Below are 22,171 nucleotides of genomic sequence, written 5' to 3'. Positions count from 1 at the left end.
TTATTTCTGCCCATCATGTTAAAAAGATGCGGCCTTGACTGTGGGCCCCATCTTGATGTATGCATTATATGTTCACGTCGTCCATTATTTTGACAGCTTATTTAGGGCATGGTCCAAAAATAAAGTGTTGAGGTTAAAATCTGGATCACCCTCCACCGAGCTCCGAGTGCTCGGAGCGAATCTTGGGTCCTGCACAAAAGAAAAACGAAGGGGGCCCTGGCTAGAGTAGGGGACCCTCCGATGCCAAAGTTAGGCTAGAAAACTGGGTCTTAAGTAGTGTAGAGTAGGTTTAGGGTGCAAGATCTTGCGTACCTTCTCAAATGGATTCGTCCCCTATTTATACATGTCAATGGGGTAGTCATGCTCGTCATTCTCGGCATGATTTCAAGCAGGATGAACATAGCCAGTAATGCAGTCGGTTACCCTATGATCGTGCATTAGGCATCACTCCTGTTGTGCATTACTAGATTTGGCCCCTTCATGCTATTTTTGATCAAGCTCTCATCCGAGCTAAGCTCGTGATTCAGATCTTACTCGGCAATCCAAGCCCACAAATGAGCCGATCTCAGACGAGGATTAGGTCGGAAGTGATCTGGTCGGGTGTGTAACAGCTCCTTCCGTGTTTCGAGTTGACGTGAAAGCTCTTGTAAAATAACTTGGAGGCAGGCCGGTTCAGACGCACTGCTACCATTCCGAGGCCTTACTCATTGGATTCCCTATGCTGACCTCTGTCGGGTTCGGTTCAGATTTTCCCATAACAGAAGCCCCCAACTCTCTGAGTCTGAGCTCGAACTAGCAAGTAAAAGACTTACAAAAATGAACCGTCGTCCTTCTCCTGATGATAAGTTGATGAAGTTGAAGCGAACCGTCGTAATGATGGTCCTTCTAGACCCGTGCGTTGTACAACGATAGCCACCTTTCGAGTACAAGCCACTAAGTGACGAACAAATGGTGACAATTGGGGATTCGTATTAGCGGGATGAGCTAGGTACTGCCGTGTGTCCATCGAGAGACGAGGGGCTGCTTGCGCAATTAATGCTGCTCAGTGCTGACGGCGTTCGGCTCGGAGAGCGTCGATCCAAACGAATAGTTTACTTCCACGTGTTCCATCAGGTTTGGGACCGAGCCATTTTAACTTCGGAGACAGCTGTCTGTCATGATTGCATCTGGCTGGCAGTGGCTATATAAACTCCTCCTAGCTCTCATTTGAGTTCTCCTGTTCTCCTATTTGCATCCCTTGTATTTTATTTTCTCTCAAAGCTTGTTACGAGAAGCTGCCGAAAAAGGGGTTCTGCACACCGGAGAGAAGCATGCTAAGAGAGATATTCACCTGGAAAAAGAGGAATTTTGCCCGAAGAAGAACTTTGCCTGGAGAAGAGCTCGATGTGAGTCTTTCATCTTCCCCTTCTTACTTTAGTTTTATTACCATGTCAAGTAATTTGGATGAAGTCCGAGAGGTTCGAGCAAGGAATGAGGATTCCGAGCAGGAGACCATAGAGTCAAAGCGAGGGGACTCCGAAGGACCCTGTGAAGCTATATCGCTCTATCCTCCTGTCAAGAAAATTGCAGGCCCGAAAGCCAAAAGCCAAGGCTCAGGATTTAAGAGGATACTCCAGGATCCAGCGGGAAGGGCTAAGGCAAGGCCTTCGGGAGGCCGATCCGAAGCTGCAGTCCCTGGGGGTTTGGTCCTGATCGAGTCTCAGATGGCTCAGATCCGTGCTGAGTACCAATTCCTGACTCGGTGCATATCTGATTTCCTTCTCCCCTTGACGCTCCAGGTGATCCTGCCGATGGGGACATCGCCATATTCGTCTGCGCCCTCCAATGCGAGCTTAAATTTTCCATCCATCCGTTCATACGCTTGGTGACTGCACGTCTGAAGCTGGCTCCAAGTCAGTTAGTTCCGAACGCTTGGCAGATCCTGGTCTCCTCTTTTGTTATTTGGCACCAGCTAAAGAACCAGAACCTGACACCGAACAAATTCCTGGCCATGTATCAGGCCAAACACGACTTAGCCAAGCTGTGTTGGTACTATTTTTCGGCTAGGCCCCAGTAGACTCCGAGCCTGATATCCAGACTCCCTACTTCCAATAAAGAATGGAAGGGCAAGTGGTTTTGGGCCTCGGGTGAGTGGGAGGTACCTGCTTTTGAACTTGGTAGCTTGCGGGTCCAAGTCCCCACCAAATTCTCTAATCCAGGTCAAGTCCTTTTTTTATTTGTTTTGTACCTCGCAATTCTGACTCATTCTTCTTTCTGACTTAATTCTTCATTTGCAGTTTACCCAAAAGGCTTCCCGACCTTTTTCCCTTTCTCTGAGCCCAGATTGCTAGGGCACGGGTACTCAAGGAGGAGCAACGTGTTTGGCAGGACATCATCAGTCCGGATAACCTCCTGTCGACCAGGTTTTGTAGATTCAAACCTCATCCTATTGCTCTGGGTAAGTATCGCGACTCTTCATCCGATGATCTTCTTCGTAGGTGTGTTTCTTAGTCGATTTCTTTTTTAAGCAGGTATGGCTGAGGCGTCGGGATCCAAAAGGAAGTGGGCGTCAGTGTCGCGTCCTCCTCTGAGCGTGATAATGGCTTTCAAGCCAAGGGTGAAGATCATGAAGAGGAAAATAACTCCTATCGTGGAGACTTCCCCAGTTGTGGTCAAGCCTGTGGCAATTCCAGCCCCAGCCCCCGAAGCATACCAAGCCGCTCCCTCTCATCTGCCCAGGATTGAGAAGGAGGTCGTCGGAGAGACAGCCGGCACAAGCTCCTTCCTGGGTAGGGATGTTTCTGGCAATCCCGCCAATGTTAACCTCACCGTTGCTGGGGTAGATTTCCTGGTTGGTAGGACGGACGTCCTAGTCGGGAATGCCGCTGCGGCTAAGCCTCAGGCCTCTGAGGCTAGTGGTGTTGGGAGGGCTGCCGATCTGACTCCTCCCTCGGAACTCGTGGCGTTTCTACCCGGTTATCATGTCACTCTTGAACGATTGGGGGGCCAAGCATGCGACCGAGGCGTCCATCGTCAACACTCTCTCTCGTCTTCCTTAGTCGTTCGTAAATGACTTCGCCTCGATTTGTGACATGGTAAGCTTTTAACATTATTTGTGACCTCAAATTGTCATTTCTATTTCTTAACTCTTTGTTTTTCCAAGCGTTGCTGATGTTTGTACAGATCCGAGAAAGGCTGAGGACAATAACTAGGATCGAAGGGGAGACGGCCGAACTAGAAAGGCTTTTGAAGGCCTCGGTCGCAAAACAGGAGAGGCTAAAGGCTTGGTGGAAGAAGGCCGGCTGAGGGCGCTAACGCTCCAAGGTGAGATCGACGGACTCCAATCTCGCTTAGGCGTTGCTAAGTCCAAGCTAGCGAGCATAAAAGCACTCGCTAAGCGCATGGAGGAGGACAACGCATGCCTCTCAGCTGAGGTCGGGGTGGCGAAGCATGAAGCTACCAAGGAGTTGGCCAAGTAGCGGCTCGAACTTGAAGCCTCGGTTGCATCCTAAGCCGCTGCAACTATCGAAGAGTTCAAGTCGTCATTGGAGAGATCTGCCGAGCTAGATTGGGTATATTACTATGCCTACAACACTGCCTATAATGTGTATTTGGCCGATGTTAGAGGTCTCCATCCTGACATTGACCTCGACTCTCTAGCGATGGAAGACACCGAGGAAGCTCCAGCAGCCGAAGCCAGAGAGGCCCCTGCCCCCATCGAGGCCGAGGAGGCCGCGAATGCCCAACCCCCCAACTCAGCAACTAGTCCCTCTTCTCGGAGGGAATAATATGTTTTTTCTTTACCTTTTTTGTATTAAGACAATGGATGTTTTTATAATTTTTTTGACTTTTAATTTCTAAATGATAGATTCATTGGATGATTACGGTGGATTGCTTTGATTGCTTTGTTGAATTTGTCGAATGATGAGCTGACTTCTTCTTTAAGGGGTCAGTTCGTCGAAGAACTCCATTTCTGCATGTGAGAAATGATCATTCATAGCATACTCGGATAACGAGGCGAACCATTTAGTAGACAATCTAAAGTAGAAAACAGGCGATCTTTTATTAAGAGCTGAAATGGCGAGTAGATCCGACCCATACATGGCTTTCCCCTTTAAGGGTAGTAGATCTTCAAGTGCTCGACATTCCAGGGGTAGGGCAACGAACGTCCCTCCAAGTCTTTCAGACGGTAGGACCCTGGCTTAGCCGAGTCGACTACCCGATAGGGTCCCTCCTAGTTCGACCCCAGGGACACTACTCCAGGTTTTGTAGTGTTCTGGAATATGTAGTGAATGACCAAATCTCCTCGTCGGAATCGCCTCGTCCTGACTCTAGAGTTGTAGAAACAAGTGACTTGCTGATGTCAAGCTGCGACTTGGAGTTTGACGATGTCTCATACCTCTTTAAGTAGATCAAAATTCACTGCGATTTGCTCGGTATTCTGTTCTTCTTAATAGTTCCTCACTCACGCAGTGGGGAGCCCTATTTCGACTGGGACTACTGCCTCCGAGCCATAAGATAGGGAGAAGGGGGTTTCCCCATTGGATGACTGAGTCGTAGTCCTATAGGCTCAGAGGATAAACGGGAGCTCATCGGCCCAGTTGCCTTTGGCTTTCTCTAGCTTTGTTTTGAGGTGATGTTTGATAACTTTATTTACAGCTTCTTCTTATCCATTGGATTGCAGATGGCGATACGATGAGTATGCGTTGGCAATGCCGAGCCCCCGACACATGACTCTGAATCTGTCGTTGTCGAACTGCCTCCCATTGTCGGACACAATAGTGCGCGGGATTCTGAACTAACATATGTTCTTCCACACAAAGTCTGTCACCTTTTACTTAGTAATCTTTGTCATGGGCTCAGCTTTAGCCCATTTGGTGAAGTAGTCTACTGCCAAAATCATGAATTTAGTCTGCCCTTTTCCACAAGGCAGAGGCTCGATGATGTCGATTCCCCACTGAGCGAATGGCCACGGTTCGCTCATGAGGGTCAACTCTTACATTGGCTGCCTTGGGACGACAGCAAATCTCTGGCATTTGTCGCACCTTTAGACAAACCTTTTAGAGTCTTCTCGAATTGTTGGTTAGAAGTACCCTTGATGAAGTAGCTTCTGAGCTAAGGCGGGGCCCCCAAAATGATTTTCACAAATTCCTTCGTGAACTTCTCAGATCACATACTCCACTTTATCCGGTCGGAGACATTTGGGGTACGGTTGGGAGTATCCTTTTTTGTACAATGTGTTGTTCAGGATCACATACGTGCTGCCCTGATCTTCAGACGTCGAGCCTCCAACCTATCTTGAGGGACCTCGCCAGTGGCGAGGTATCTGATGATAGGATCCATCCAGCTTGCAGTTGCTTGCACTGGGTTGATCATTACTTGGTTAGCTTGGTCAATACTTAGACTATCCAGGAACTCCACGGGAACAATTCTCGGGATCTTCCCCTCAATTGCTGAGGCCAATTTTGCAAGGGTGTCGGCCCAAGAGTTTTTAGCCCTCAGTATCTGGCTAATGACGCAGTCTCTAAATTTCTCTGATAATTTTCGGGCTTCTGTCAAGTAAGCTATCATCCTTGCTTCCTTGGCCTTGTACTCCGTTGATATCTAGTTCACAACGAGCTGGGAATCGCACCGCACGTCAAGGAACTGGACTCCCAGGCTAGCAGCTAATCTGAGTCTAGCCAATATGGCTTCTACTCCGCCCCCTTAAAAATCACATGAGACTGTGTCAACTTCTCAGTTGATACAAGCGTTTCTCGGCTCGGTTTTATTCTAAATTGACGGTCTAAGGTTCCCTTTAGGTTTTTTTAATATTTTTTTAATATGCCTTCTTTAAACCCTCAAACCTTCCGTCACGTCTCGAAAATCAGCGCCTAAGTACAAAGACTCCGATCCCGAGTTTTTAGGTGTGAACCCAACGAAAATGCACGTGGGTGACTTCACACATGGCTGCGCAATCTGATTAACGTTTACATATGATCATAATTAGAATAGTTTTGAATTAGCAGTATCAAAAGTTAAGCAGAGGTAATTAAACCTGAAAATATATAGCTAATGTTCAAAATGTACAATTCCAAAAGTGGTAATCTCCCAAAATGAGGATTATATAAGCCATAATATATATACCCAAAATGATTTAATTGTATAATTTTTATTTTCACCCAATCTTCCAAAACATAATGGTGGTGATGCAAGCCGATCTAAGCTTACCTGTTTGAGATCTCAATAGTATCTGCATCAATAATATCGTCTGGTTGGTGTTTTAAAATACCTTCCCAGGTGGGAAGTGAGTAGCTAATTTAGTGGTTCCATTAGTTCTAATCTATACATATTATCACTTAATCAGTGTAGGTAATGATAAACAAAAAATTAAGCATTTCGTAAATACTCTTGTTAAATGCATAAATGAAATTACAAAATGATGCATGTGCCTTATAATCCAACACTTCTTCACGGGCGACTTCAATGCCTATTTCACAAATGCCAATACTCCCTCATCAAGTGACTCTAATGCCAAATCATAATATCTTATTCTAGTATAATATAATTGATGTGCATGATTAGTCGAGTGATTATTAATTCTAATTCATACAGCAGATTGACGAAATTAGGATACTGACATTATATCACGAGTTCTTATTTGAATTATGGGGCTCATTGCGTCACGTAACGGCTCCTCACTAGTGTCCCTTGATCCAAATTTAGATATCACTTGTTTATCTCACAAATCAACAATTTCAAAAGTATGACATGATACCTAAAGGTATGAGTATCAAGCTGGTATGGGTCATCACCCAAACATTAAATATGATCAATTAATTTCAAGGTGTGGGCTTGCCACATAAAATAAAATCACTAGGAAGGAAATTACTAGTCACCTAAATTCCATTACGCCCGGGTTGTTCAAACGGTACTCTAACACGAAACCATCGGACAGGTAATTTGATGGGGGTCGTTCGAACAATTATCTATTATCTCTATTAGTATTCACTGGTCACTATAGGAAGGCTTGTCACCCCAGCTTAGGCCAAGAACTCGAACACAGTGTCTCATACCAACATGCCTACCTCGTGAGTTTTAGTAGGATCGTATCACACTAATGGTTATAGATGGACTCATCTACTAGGAATGGGGTATTTTAGATTCAATTTGGTTATATCATACATTGTGAACATACATGATTAGTCAACTAGTGGACTAATTTGATTGACCTGGGAGAACCCTGGCACAACGGCATTGGGTGTAAGCATCTCGTGTAATCCAACTACTGTCAGTCGTCCGTGTTCAACTCAGGTCAATTGAACTTAGCCACCCCTTGGTTCAGGTAATTTACCGAGTCACTCAACATCACAAGCAATTCTAAACATCTCTAAGGGCTAACAATTTGTTAGGCAATCATGATAAGATTTCATATGAAACCTAAATTTAACAACACAATCTCTCAAGTATTTCATCGAACATGTAAGTATCAATAATACAACACAATCACATAGGCATTTCATCAAATATTGAGCATCGATAATTCAACACAATCACATAAGTATTCCATCGAACATGTAAGCATCAATAATTCAAGTAATAATACATGTTGCAATCAAAATAAAAATATGGACATATTGGCAAACACCAAGCCATTTAGAACAATAAATCATTAACTGAGACCTTTAAGGGTTGATAAATGGCAACTTAGGAATAATGGTCCTCACCTTTAAGAAAGAATCTCCGTTTTTGAGCTTTCAAAGTTAGAGATTTGGGAAAAATGATTCCTACACCAATTTTGAATCAATTAAGAGAGATTCATACAATTCAATATAGAAAAATATAGGTTGAGAAGTAGGGTTCGTTTCTTACCTCTCGATTGCGAATAGGATGAATTCAGTAAAGGAGAACAGTCGAGGCTAGGGCTTGATCGAAGGGAACTCATCAAGAACATTTCAAGATCTCCCTCCTTGTCAATCTCTTTCTCTTATTCTTTCTCTATTTATAAGGTAAAATTCAGATGGGAGCAAGTGTTGTCCCTAAATGCAATATTTATAATACCAGAAATGGTGGAAATGACCTTACGGGTTAAGTTTTCATTATACTAGCACTATAGGGTTCACTATGGGGCATAGGGGTTATTATTCGCTGTAGGATAGTTAGCCCTGGTGAGGATCTACGTATGTATGTGATCGGCTAGCCATTTGGATGCGTCGATTGACGCATATGATCAAAAGTCAATTCGATGGTCACCGATGGTCAATCAGGGTCGTGGCTATCCAAATATATGCACGGTATTAACTTAGGTTGGTACCTTAAATTTGGTCATCATCTAACGGTCTAAAAGTCACAACTTTGGCAAAGACCAGATATACATAATTAACTTAAGTTTCTGATTAATTTTAGAAATATTCACACATCTCATGCGCTGATCTTGCAAGTTCAAGTTAATCGATTTGAGACGCGATTTCGGCTTGATGTCCCACGATGGACGTCAAGCATGATAAGACAAATGTCTTTTTATAGTCTCAGGTTTAGTGGCCCACTAAGGAGTGGTATAAAGCATGTTGAGATAATTATGGCATTTCTGGAATCAATATCATGAAAACATTAGGCCCCACCATGCATATCACCTAGTACAAAATTTAGAATTTTTAGCTTATCAGATGGGCCACACGGTTGGAATCATTGGACAACCGAGGATCATACTCAACATAAAGATGTGGCCCACCTTGTAAACAGATCAACCTAACTTTCATCAATAGCCATCTTCATGGTGGTGCCTATTGTTTTCACGGTATGCTTTCCCTACACAAGTGACAGCTTGGCACGAAAGAGGATAAAAGGATGCAGTGGTACAATATCATACAGGTATCATTTTTCTCTCTTTCTCACACACACTCTCTATATATATTATAAAGAGAGAATGAGAGAAAGATTGCTCAATCAATGGCTTCTCTTTTTGTGTTAAGGAAGAACTTTCTCCAAAGCCACAACCTTCATAGGGTATGCTTGATTTTCATTTCATTTATATTTCAGTTTCATTTCATTTCATTTTATGAGAGTTTCTGCTTGTTCATTTTCTACAGTATAGCGTTCACTCAGGAGAGCGCGAGCAGCTCAAAGCACTCCGAAACGTTACCTTGAAACACCCACGGCAAGAACATCTATCCTCAGTGCTCTTGCATCTAGATTCACAGGCATTTTACATATGTTTGAAAGATCGGAACCGTTCATCAGACAGGGCTCCATGGCATATACTTGCTGGCTTAGAAATCAGGCCGGTCAGATAACCTATTGGGCCATTCATGTACGGAAAAAACTACACGTTCGTGTTCATTGCACACGTATGGCCCTTCAGACAACTGGGTAGGATCCAACTGATGAACGGTCCAGATTTCTTACCCGCTTTCATCTTTTTCTCACGTGTGTAGAATGAATAACGATCACCTACAGTTGCCTGCACGGTAACTTGCCATGCTGTACCAACTTTATTCCAACACGCCCGCTTGTTGCAAGTGGACGCGGTTTGGCTAGTGACGCAGGTGGCTAGTGGTCTGTGCTCTGTGGGCCCTACCATGATCTATGTGTTTTATCCACACTGTCCATCCATTTTTACACATCATTTTAATAGTTTATATCATAAATGAGTTAGATCAAAATCTCAGTTGGACCACACCATGGGAAAACAGTAGTGATTGAATATTTACCATTAAAAGCCTCCTAGGCCCACTGTAATGTTTATTTGACATCCAACCTGTAGATTAGGTCATACAGACCAGGATGAAGGCAAAATATTATATATATATATATATATATATATATATATATATATATATATATATATATATATATAAAATATCAGCTTGATCCAAAACTTTCGTAGCCTCATTAAGCTTTTAATGGTGAGAGTTCAATCAACACTGTGTGGCCCACTAGAGATTTTGATCTATCTCAGTTTTCGGTTCATGGCATGAAATTAACTGGAAAAATGGATGGACGGCATGGATGAGACACATACATTATGTTGGGGCCCACAGAGCACCAACCACTAGCCATTGGCGGTGAGTAGCCAATCCGTTTCCCTTGCGAGTTGTGTGTAGGGCATCCTGGCCGTACGGCCAACACCAATGTCAGGGTTATATTATTGGTTGTCCATTGATTTCTGATGAGCAGACCGCCAGATTTCTTGGGATAGACCATTTTTGTCCATTTATTTCAGTGGTCTGGCCCACTTGATGAGTGGACCGCCAGATTTTTGTGCGGCATGGGAAACATTTTGCATGGTGTGGATGTCATACACGTGGCATGCTGGCGGGGAAGATTGGCTTGTAGGTGATCAGGTCAGTACCACTGAGTCATCCCCGAGTTAAGCGAGTCTACTGATGCACCCCACGAATTGGGTGAGTCACAACTCGACTCAAGACCCAATGAGTCTATCCAAGTTGCCCTGTCTAAAAACCATGATATAACCGGTCATTTAATTTTTGAATGATTTGAGGTTTGAAACATTAACATATTAGGGCTCAAATTGGTTGGGTCTAGCCAAAGAGAGTCCCCAACCTGAAACATTAATAATCAAATCAGAATTTTAACCACACGCCCATCAAAACTGCAATTGGGTCACAGTAATTAAAAAGAAAAGAAAAAAAAAGAAGTAGATCAATTTATTTAAGAGAAGGTGCAAGTCTAACAGTTGGATAACAATTTTACCGTCTATTCATCATAGAACGTGACATCATGTACCTATTGTTTACACCAATTTTCGGTGCTATGATGTAGCATAATCAAAGGCCACTAACTATTAACACAATCACAACCTGCATGAAACATATTCTTATCTGAAGAGATCTTTGGTTGATTTCCCTTCAACATTATGTATTCTATTATTAATGCGATAACACAAATCCTTATGCATGCCTTTGAAAGGGCAAATTGTCACAAGTCATGTAGCTACGATTATCGTGCCCATTAATGAAGCAACATGCCCTCAACATTAAGAGAATGAATCTATCACGAAACTGATGATAATATTCACGACAAGATCGTCTCCCATAGTCCTTCCGAAATGGGAGATCTTTTCAAAAACGTTCGGAGAGAATGTAGCGTTTGAGAAAATTCCAAAGATCTGAAAGTCATACCAATGTTTAAGCGAACCGAGCCACGACTTTGGCTCAAATAGGAGAATAAGATGCATCAGTCCAATCAAGCCTTTCTTCCATACCTTAATCGAAATCAAGAAAATAGAAAAAGTATATCCAAAATCTAGTTTAATCAATCCCCAATCAAAGGTGTGAGAAATCTTAATGTGATGAAACTTATTCATCTATTCCTTCCAGCGCTTCAAACCATCAAGCGGTAGTATCCTGCACATGAGTGACCTGGACTTCTTAGATGGGTCCCTTCTAGATCAGCCTATGAGATTCCCAGAACCCAATCTAGTGGCCTAGATCTAGAGAACCTATGGTGGTCCCAGGCTTGATCTTTAGTGGGCCACGACCTGTGATGGATCTACTACGAGAAAAAGATATGATAAGCTAGCTAGGGAGTTCAAATCTAACTAGAGTTCTCATTCCAAATCCAAACAACAATTTCGGAGCAATTAAAAGGATTCCCATATCTAGAGTAGTGACATGAGCATGAAAGATTTAGAAACAACAAGGAAACTCTAGTGAAGGTTTCAGCGCCTTGACGATATATAAAATGAGCAATCGAAGAAAACTCGAGACCTTATGCCAAACACAACAACTTATTTTTTATTTCTTTCCTTTATTTTCCTATTAGCTTAATTGACAAGTACTGCACTCTTGTTACAATACCCTAAGAATAGAAATAGTCTTTCTGCAACCTTAAGTTGTAAATTGTGATAATCTAAGTTTCGATTTGGTTGATCACACCCACCTCGACTATTTGTTTCGTTAGGCATGTCAGGTATTTATCATTTTATTTTATTTATTCATTTTGTTGTCTCACAACTTGTCAATTGTGATAAACGTCATTTCAAAATATTAATGAAATCAGCAACTTTTTACTTTCTTTAATTTGAATGTACATCTTTGCTAATTTAAAATTGTTTTGAAATTGAAATGTTAAAGAAAGAACAAGTCCTTAAGTTTGTAAACTCACGTCCATTGTCACAAGGAAAAAAGAACTCATTTGGAAGGATTAACTTTCTTTCCTTTCACTAATCGCCTGAACGAATCACAATATTAGTAGTTTAGAGGAATCTAGATCTTTGATCCTAGTCTCAAATATGTCCGTCTTGAAGAAGGGGACACCAACAATTCAATCAATCCTTGAGTCAGGTAGACTCTAGCATGCTCACGCATCCTAGTCACACACACGTGTATCAAATCTTAGCCCTTACTCACACGTGTAGCCTAATTTGATTGAATTGAGTGCAACACTTATGGCATTCAACTCTTCCAATAGGTTGGGTCAACTACAAGGATCGTGCAAAACTCAACCCTGTCCACTTATTAGGTGGGCAATATGATGCGGGGAAGGGTGTGAGGAGGAAGATCACCATCTTCCTCAAGCATGCAAAACCTTGAATACACATGGTTATTTTTGAATCCACAAGATAAAAAAGAGAAATTCAAATTTCATTATTCAATTATGTCCAGACTTCCTGATTACATCACTTATGAAGAAAATAAAAACCCTAATTAGGAGTTCTCATTTGACTAAACTAGAATTACCCGAATAGTAAAATTTATTAAAAATAGAAAGTTCTAATTAAATAATGCTAGATGATTCCTAACAAGATTAGAAGTAATTTCTAAAAAAAAATAAAAATGCACATACTAAAACCCTAAAACAAAGGATATATTTTAAAATTGTGATTTTGAATTGGAAAGAAGCATTTTCTCGAAAAATGGACCGACGCAAGTCGCAACAGTGTTAGTTGACCTCAGATGGCTTATTACAGTAAAGGGTCATAGGCCGTGTTTGTTGTAAAAATACCCAGATCACAAGTTATCATTGATTTACGGTTCACATTTTGAAATGCAATTTCTCCTTATTCGAAATGAATTTCTTCGATTTGGACACACTTGGGGCCCAATTACATCATCACCTACGTAGGACTGGCCCAAATTTGATGGACTGCATCCATTTATGTTCGGGCTTCTCTCAGTCCAGCTGTGTTAAGAATATTTACATCACTACACATTTCAAACCATTAATAAATAATAAAATGCAAGTGTGCTCCACTTGATGATTGAATCTAGCTAATTTTTTGCACAAGATGATCCTCGTGATGCAGATGGATTCCAATGTCACAAACATATGCAAGCTATATATGCGCAAAGAGAATGGGAGAGAGAGAGAGTGCTGCATCAATGGCTATGGTAAAGAAGAACCATCTCCAAAGCGATGCCCTTCATCAGGTATGCCTAATTTCATTTCATTCACCTTTTAGGCTCATTTCATTTCATTTCATTTCATGAGAGCTTCATGTTTTTTTTCTTTCTTTTCTTTTCTACGGTATATCTTGGAAACAAGCGTTTACCCAAGAGAGCACGAGCAACTCAAAGCACTCCGAGACGTTACCTTGAAACATACATGGCAAGAACATCTATTTCCGGTGACCCATGCATCTAGAATAACCGGCATTTCACATGTGTTTGAAAGATCAGAGCCGTTCATCAGGGAGGGCTCCATGGCATATACTTCTTGGCCAGAAACCAGGCCAGCTAACTCACCTATTGGTCCATGCATGAACGAAAAGAAACAACACACTTTCGTATTCATTACACATTTGCAGCCCATCAGACAAGTGGAAGGGATCCAACTGATGAACGGTCCAGATTTCTTACCCACTCTCATCTTTCGCTGTTGTGTGTAGAATGAATAATGATCACCTACAGCTACCTGCACGATAACTTCCCATGATGTACCAACTTTCGTACTACATGCCCACTTGCAAGTTATGTGGGACATCTGCGCGATGCAAACCATGAGCCCCATCATGAAGATCACATGCCTAGAAATAAAGTTGATCCACTCATTAGTGGGCCACACCAATGTCTGGATTAGATCATTGGTTGTCCATTGATTTCTGATGAGCAGACCGCTAGATTTTTGGAATAAACCATTGTTGTCCATTGATTTCAGTGGTCTGGCCCACCTGATGAGCACTGGACCAACATATTTTTGTGTGGCATGATTTTAAGATGGGCTTGACGTATGTTTTGCATGGTATGGATGTCCTACACAAGTTGAATTTTTTGAATTTTTGAACTTTGAATCTCAGGCAACTAATTATGCTAGTTGGTTTTAGTGGAGATTTACCTGGATGGGTATTCTAGAGAGTGTAGACAATGGTTTTCTATAGGATTGGTATCTAATCTCTAAAAAATGGAATAGACCAAGTGCATCTTTATAGAGAAGGATTGGTGTCTAATCTCTTAAAAATGGAATAGACCAAGTGCATCTCTATAGCGAAGGTTGGAATCTCCATTAAAGTGATAACTCACAAGAAAAATAAGTTAAATCTCTTATGTTTAAAGCCTAGATTGGTTGGAAAAGAGTTGTAAGCATAGGGGCTTCTAACACACTAAAAACTTATCCCTTTACCCAAGGTCTAAATGTCATTTTATATAGAAAATCTTTGCAATGGTTATAAAACGGGCAAAAAACAGCTAGTTTAATTTCATTGAAGGTTATTTGCTAAGATCAAAATAGCCTTCGATATGATCAAGAAAATCAAGGAATGTATAATTTGGTTGTTGTACTTTTTGCGCTTCTTCGATTGAATTGAGCTAGGTCTTCAATTTGATCGAGTCTGATGGACTGTCAATCGAATCGAGATCCAATTGAAAACTATTGATTTGAGTTGTATGTTTATTAGCAGCTCTAAACCTCTAAAGTCTATCTTCTCATATGATTAAATAAAGATCGTGAGACAATGAGATTATCATACAAATGTTTATATATTAGGGAATGGATCATCTAGAGGTTAAGATTATTTTGAACCCAAAAGAGTCTAAGGTTAGGGTCACCAAGACACCTCAACCTACTCGTTTCTTCACTCCTTGATGCTCCAAGTTTTCATGTCTTTTCGGTTTTCAGCTTCCAAGAGTTCAACTGACTTACTGACACACTGACATACATGATTAACAGAGAAGTGCACTTACAGGAGGACCGTTTTCTTTATTCTTTTTATGTAATTCTACTCATCTATGCCCAAGTTAGTAGACCAAGGAAAACATGAGCTTTAGAACCTTGCCATCTACGCCAAACTCGTTGAATTGCCGAAGATTTTCTGTTTTGTAAGTGTTTATCTTTTATAAATGCAATATCTTTCATTTTAATCTCAGGATATTTTAATTTGTCAATCTTCGTTAGATGAAGTTTTCAAGCCACGCATCATTAGATGAAGTTTTCAAGCCACGCATCATGTAAGAAAGCCAGTTTATACTACACATCTATTAGAGCAACACATCTATAATATAATCCATCTACTAGGTAGGCTTGACCATGTAAATGACCTTGGTCGAACTCAAGTCCAAACGAAGTCCAAAGACTAAGTGGGTACCAGAACTCGATTGGATCTAGGTCTGGAGCCTAAAAATATAAGCTGGGTCTAAGATGATTCCACCCAATTAGCTTGGGTTTGAAATCTCTAGGAACTGACTCGAGGCTCTAAATCTGATATGTTGAAAGCCTTGCCCTCTAATGAGCTGGAAAATGGATCGACTACTTACTCAACAAGCTATAATGTATTGAGTTACACATTATGTAATTTACATCCAAAGATTTTATTCAGAAAAAAAAAAAAAAAAAAAAATTGTAGGATTGTATGGTATTGCATATTTTAATGGGCTGCACTGTGATGTTTATGTAAGATCTACTCCAATCATTAGATATTGAGTCCCATATTAGGCTCAGAGACAAAACATCAGGCTGACTTGTAATTATAGTGGGGCCAAAGCTAGTGATTGATTTCTTGAATGATGAGTGTCATCTCAGTTGGAAATGAACCTATTGGGTGTCCCGTATTAGAACGATGCATGGTATCAATGGGTCGGGTGTGTTTCGTTCATATTTTCAGAGAGGGAAATGAGCCAGTAGATGGACCGGCGCACCTGGGTAGTAGTTCACATTGCCAATCTCTTTTCAGGCATCTCTCCCTTCTTCCCCAGCGAGTTATGGGAAATCTTTTCCTGGACAAAGTTGGGCTTGGAGTGATTAGGGCGGCCCATGGGAGTTTATGAGCTGTCTAGCTTTGCCAGTCGCACGTTTGCGGCTGTATCTGGTGTCTGACTCCTGCGTGATGTACATTAGTGTAGAGATTTAGAATTTATGATAGGCCATTTCCAGAACTTTTTACAATGAAGGGGCCCGAATGTTACAGTCAGTAAAAGTTTCTCTCATCAATGAAAGCTTTCGTTTTAAACTTTAAAAAAAATAAAAATAAAAAAATAAAAAATAAAAAAATAGTAGGGTCACATCAAAGGAAACCATTGACAAACAGGCATTCACTCTTATTTTTACAGGCCCACTATGATACTTATATGAAATCCACTCCAACCATTAGATCACATATAAAAATACAGGTCTTCAGCTCAAAAATCATACCCATAAGTAATTCACTACTTAGGCCACACTAATGGAAAAACTTTAGAGGGTGAACGCTACCTTTTACACTATTTCCAATCATATGATCCACTCGAATCATAGATGAAGCTGATTTTGGACCCTTGGCCTAAAATTGATGAGGTACTTCAGGATTGATTTTAAATAAACATCATGATGGGGCCCACCTAAACCACAAACCCATTTGTTCACACCATGCCCTGCGAGGGAAGATAGCTACGGAAGGTAGTGAAGGTTTTCAAAAACCATTTTAAAGGTATTGGAATGTTAGTTTTGAATCAGGTGGGAACCACCTATTAGGAGGTTGAGTTTTGCCTCATTTATAAGGTGAAATTCCTACTTTAAACCAAACAACAAGCATATGTTATAATTACTTATTTATCACCATTTATATGAACTTAAAGCTGACAAAATCACAGCCCTTATAAACAAGCCAAGTTAACGTGCACGAAATCAAAGAGTCCAAGGGACTGATTGCTTGATAAAAGCTTTACAGGGACAGGAAGCTAGGTAGGGCCCGCCGTGATGTTTGTTAGAAATCCACCCTATTCATCCGTTTTGCAATATCATGTTAGAACATAGGCCCAAAAATAAGGAGATCTAAAACTCAAGTGGGCTGTGTGATAGGAAACATTGATGATTGAACATCCACCGTTGAAACATTTATAAGCCTACAGAAGTTCTGGATCAGGCTAATATTTTTGTATTTTCAGTTCATCCCAGTAGGAATGAACTAATGAACGGTATGGATGGCTTATAAACATCACGCTGGACCTCAATTAAGTTTCAATGGTGGTTATTCATGTACCTACTTTTGCTCGTGGTGCGGTCAACTCAAGTTTTGGATCTGCATCATTTTTGGACGCATGTCATAACATGATCTGGGAAAATGAATGAACAGTATGGATTTCTCACAAACATTACAGTGGGCCCAAATAGCTTCCTCAAGAAGTTGTTGCCCACCCACAGGCCGACTAATTAAATGATACCAGTTTGATTTTTGGTGATTTTGTCTTATTAGGAGGCACACGAAATGACTGGTGGTGGGCCTTAAAAACCTAACGGTGGGCATCCCATCTCAACTATTTCTCCTGATGTGGCTCAGTTGAGTATTAGATGGTCATAATTTTTTAGCTCTATGGTGAAGAAGAGGCAGCCAACCTGACGGACGGTATAGATCTTGCGAAAGTTCCACCACATGGCTCTCTGAGTGCCCAGTATGCTAGCGTGCGTATAAATCACTCCCTGTATTTTTCCAATGATCCATTAATGGTAGGCTCATGTGGATGATCAACTCCGATCGCATAACTACTTGTACAAAAGAAGAGGCTAAAACGCCATTATTTACCCACTTCTGTGGGGTGATCATGTGGCCCACTAAATGAATGAACTTCCACCGTCCATGTTCAAGGAGCAAAGCTGTTAGTGGGTGTTGCCTTGACCATGGGGCCCACTTGATGTATGTGTTGTATATCAACGCGGCCCATTAGATTTTGTAGCTCATTTTATAGCATGGTCCCAAAAATGTAGTAAATCCAAATCTCAAGTGGATCACACTGTAGGAAATAGCAGTGATTGAACGTACACCATTTAAAGTTTCCTAGAGGCCACCTTAATGTTTATTTTCCAACCGACCTCTTGATAAGATCACACGAGCTGGATGAAGGGAAAACACAAATATCAGCTTGGTCCAAAAACTTTTGTGGCCCTCAAGTAGTGGACCACAAAGTAGGACTTGAATGCCCACCTCTAAAAACTTCCGGGGCCAGAAAAGATTGGATCAAGCTGATATTTGTATTTTCCCTTCATCCAAGTAGTGCTAACCTTATTTGCAAGTTGGATGGCAAACAAATATTATGGTGGGCCTCAGGAATTTTTAAAGGTGGATGTTCAATCACCACTGTTTCCTGTGGTGCCGTCCACCTGATATTTGGATCATTTTCTGGCAAAATGGATGGATGGTAACAATATAAAGCACATACAGTAAGGTGGGCCCAGAGTCGTGGATCTACCTATATATTTGGATCATTTCGTGATGGATCTTTTTCATTATTTGAATTATTTCTTGACAGAAGATTTTTTTGGTTGCTTGTCGACATGTTTTTTTTATATCACATTTCAAAAATTCATGATAGATCTTTTCATTATTTGAATTATTTCTTGGTAGAAGATTTTTTTGGTTGCTTTGTCGACATTTTTTTTTTAATGACATTTCGAAAAATCATGAGTAGTTAAAAATAGGCAAGTCCATCTTGATGTTGTCATGGGATGCGCTCCACATATCTCACTCACTAAGTAAAGTTGATTAGTTATTAGCCTCGTGGCCAATAATGAACATTAATAGAAATAGGGTCATGGCTAATAATGGATTCTGCTGATGTACTATAGTGTCACAGAGAAAAAGCCTTTACAGCTGAAACCACCTAAGGGGCCACCGAGCAATGTAAAACTAACATTAAATTAGCCGAGCTTCATGATGCACAACACATGTTCTAGTGAAGAAAATAATAATGATCATCTATACATGATGTCATGAGAAGGATTCTCATTCGCGTGGTAGGCACAGGAAGCTCGCAACCCATAACAAATGACTAACATATGTGGCATATTAATGCATAATAAGTCACAACCATATATAAGCTAGCCTAAATGATTATTTCCATATCTACAAATGTGAGGAGAGATTATAAAAATCTCTCACCAACTGGCACTAAAAAAAAATTTATAAATAGGAGGGAGATTAAAGAGCTCTAACCCAACCCAACGCTACAATGTTGTGTTGCTTATCCTAGTTTATCTTTTAAATTAACTTAGCTTTTAGTATAATGTAGTTGGTCTACATTAGTACGTTGGACCGATTTTAGTTTAAGTGTAGTGTAATTCACTTTTTCTATGCCCACATCAATGGACCGCGTAAGACATTTTTCCATTTTAAATAAATAAATAAATTCCCTTCATCTACGCCAACTTGCTAGATCAACGAAGACCTAAGCTTTAAGACCTCACCATTTATGCTATACTTGCTAGATCATCAGGTATATTTCTTTTTGGTAAGCGTTTATCTTTTATAAATGCATTTATTTTCTTTTACCCTCACATTATTTTAATCAGTCAATTTCTACTATCATGGTGAAAAAAAATCATTTCAACTGAAAAGCAAAAAATAAAAAATTATTATAAGGCAAACTCTCCCCTTCACGTATTGATTCGTCCCAGTTACAAGTGGCTAAATAAACGACACTATGAAGTTACCAATCATAGACAATAGCCATCGGTCTCTCTATCTATGTCCACGCTTGGGGCCAAAAGCATTCAGTTCGGATTAAGCCGCATTGGGTTCTGCACACCCAACGTCACGCACACATACGGACAGCCAAATTTCGAACAAAATAGCATCGAATAAGATTTTCAAGCCACACATCATATAAGAGGGCCAGTTTACACTATCCATCTGTTAAAGTTGCATGTGTATAATTTAATCCATCTATTAAGCGGGCTTGACCATGTAAATGCCCTTGGTGGGACCCAACTCGAAACCAAGTCCAAGGGCTAAGCTGGTACTAAGCGATTGGATCTAAGTTTAAATCCTAAAAAATGAGCTTGTGTCCAACAAAATTTCACAGCACCATCTTGGGTTTGGGATCTCTAGGACCTGACCCAAGTCCCTAAACCGATCTGGTAACTGCCCTAAATCTAGTATCTATCTGTTTCTTCAGCCATGTATTGGTTAGTTAGGATTATCTGATGAAAGAGCAGGATGGTAAAAAACCATATATATTTTTTGGTTGGTATGCATGGACCCCACTAGATCACTTTGTTGCTTTTTTGTGGTTTAAAAAATAATTAAAAAATGAAAATTTAAAATTTTCAAAATTTTGGGATTTTCCCACCAAAATACCTTTTTGAATTTTTTAAATTAAAAAGTGCAGTGTGTGTGCTTTGTCCCACATCGGAAATACAGAGAAAAGTTTTGTGGTTTATATGAGATGTTGAGAATGGTATTCTTACTTGGAGCTTTTTTGGAAGAGATGAAACACGAGTTGCGTGTTCCAGTGCTTCGCACTGGAACACACGCATGCACGCACGCGCGCGTGCTCGGGATCGGGCTCGAGCTCGGGCGTGGGCAGTGTGGCTGTAGTGGCGCTAGATGGCGCACTTTGCACTTCTCGGTGCGACCTCGGTGCGATGGGTCTGGTCAGAGCCTTAGGGCGGTGTGGATCTGAAATGTTGGAAATGAGCCTGGGTTTTATAGGTGACTGAGAACGGTCGGATCTTAAATCCGAAACGTCCAGCCGTTTCTTAAATGGATAGCTACCTTAAAAGCCACAACAATCCAAAAACGGACGGGCTAGGATGATCCAACGGTCAGATCTACAGATCTAATGACCAGAAACGTCTGAGATTAATGGACAACGGCCAGAAACGTTTTTCATACGTTCTGGACCATTGAATACCACACAGCAATGGGTCTAAACCTGAGGCCTATATAAACTGAACCATTCCAGTTCGATTTCATCATCTCAACGCACCATCTCCCCATCAAATCAAATACAGTCCATAGCTTCATATTAGAATACTGTTGTCATCTCCATAGTCTAAGTCTGCCAGAATAAATTGACTGCGTTAAAATTGTTCTATAGTGGACCTATCGTGATTGCTGCACGCTGGATCCAGATAAGGCTTGTCTTATCCTGGAAGCAATTCGCCTGTAACTCATCAGCAGTTGATAAGGGGGCGAATTACGCTTTAAGGACAGCGTATTTTATACGTGATTCAGCCTAGTGATAATTTTATTTTATTATTTATTTTTCGGTGTATCCAAAAGTAGTTTTTCTAACAATCTTAAAGCGTGATTATGGACATCGAAAGTGTTGCATCAATCAAACTGATGAATCAGGATCTGATCCGATTGGACCGATTCGATGGTTCAAATTTCACTAGATGGCAGGACAAGCTGAAATTCCTGCTGACCGCGCTGCAGATCTTCTACATCTTGGACCCGACTCTCCACCCTCTACCTGAAGTAAAGGACATTGACACTCCAGAACAGATCGCTGCTAGGATCAAGCGACAAGAAGATGAACTGCTGTGTCGTGGCCACATCCTCAATGCTCTCTCTGATCGATTGTACGATTTGTACACGGGAACCACATCAGCGAAAGAAATTTGGAGCGCACTGGAATACAAATACAAGGCTGAAGAGGAAGGTACACAGAAATTTCTAATTGCCAGGTATTTCGACTTCACGATGGTAGACAATCTACCGCTGCTTGCCCAAATCCAAGAACTGCAGCTTATTGTAAATAAAATAAAAGCCATAAAAATCAATTTTCCTGAATCCTTTCAAGTCAGAGATATAATTGCAAAGTTGCCTCCGAGCTGAAAAGACTACAGGAAGAAACTACTGCATAAATCTGAAGAGTTCACCCTAGAACAAATCTAGAAGCATCTTCGTATTGAAGAAGAATCTCGTAATCAAGACAAAAAGGATGACACTAATGGTGCATCCTCATCCAAGGTGAACGCAGTAGAAAAGACATCCCAAAATAATACCTATGAGAAAGCTGATTCCCTTAAACCTAACAAAGATCAAGGAAAATTCAAGAAAATT

General features: G+C 40.9%; 1 protein-coding gene across 3 annotated transcripts in view; it reads left to right on the top strand.

Annotated features, from left to right (window-relative positions):
• Nucleotides 1–22,171, top strand: part of LOC131239508 (norbelladine 4'-O-methyltransferase 2-like) — a 51,711-nt gene that overhangs the window by 19,083 nt on the left and 10,457 nt on the right. Inside the window, exons 1-3 of one of the 3 annotated variants that reach the window (XM_058237241.1) lie at nt 8,844–8,964; nt 9,048–9,115; nt 13,226–13,349. The exons of 1 other annotated variant lie outside the window; for it this stretch is intronic. In XM_058237241.1, the coding sequence (XP_058093224.1) occupies nt 8,908–8,964; nt 9,048–9,115; nt 13,226–13,349 (249 nt within the window). In that variant the 5' untranslated portion in view covers nt 8,844–8,907. Of the gene's footprint in view, nt 1–8,843; nt 8,965–9,047; nt 9,116–13,225; nt 13,350–22,171 lie in introns of those variants that run through there. One more of the 3 variants, XM_058237243.1, reaches the window with a different exon arrangement.

This window comes from Magnolia sinica, chromosome 3, assembly GCF_029962835.1.
Source record: "Magnolia sinica isolate HGM2019 chromosome 3, MsV1, whole genome shotgun sequence".
Classification (NCBI taxonomy): domain Eukaryota; kingdom Viridiplantae; phylum Streptophyta; class Magnoliopsida; order Magnoliales; family Magnoliaceae; genus Magnolia; species Magnolia sinica.
Note: the sequence above shows the minus strand (reverse complement) of the source record. Positions and strands in the feature narration are given on the sequence as shown.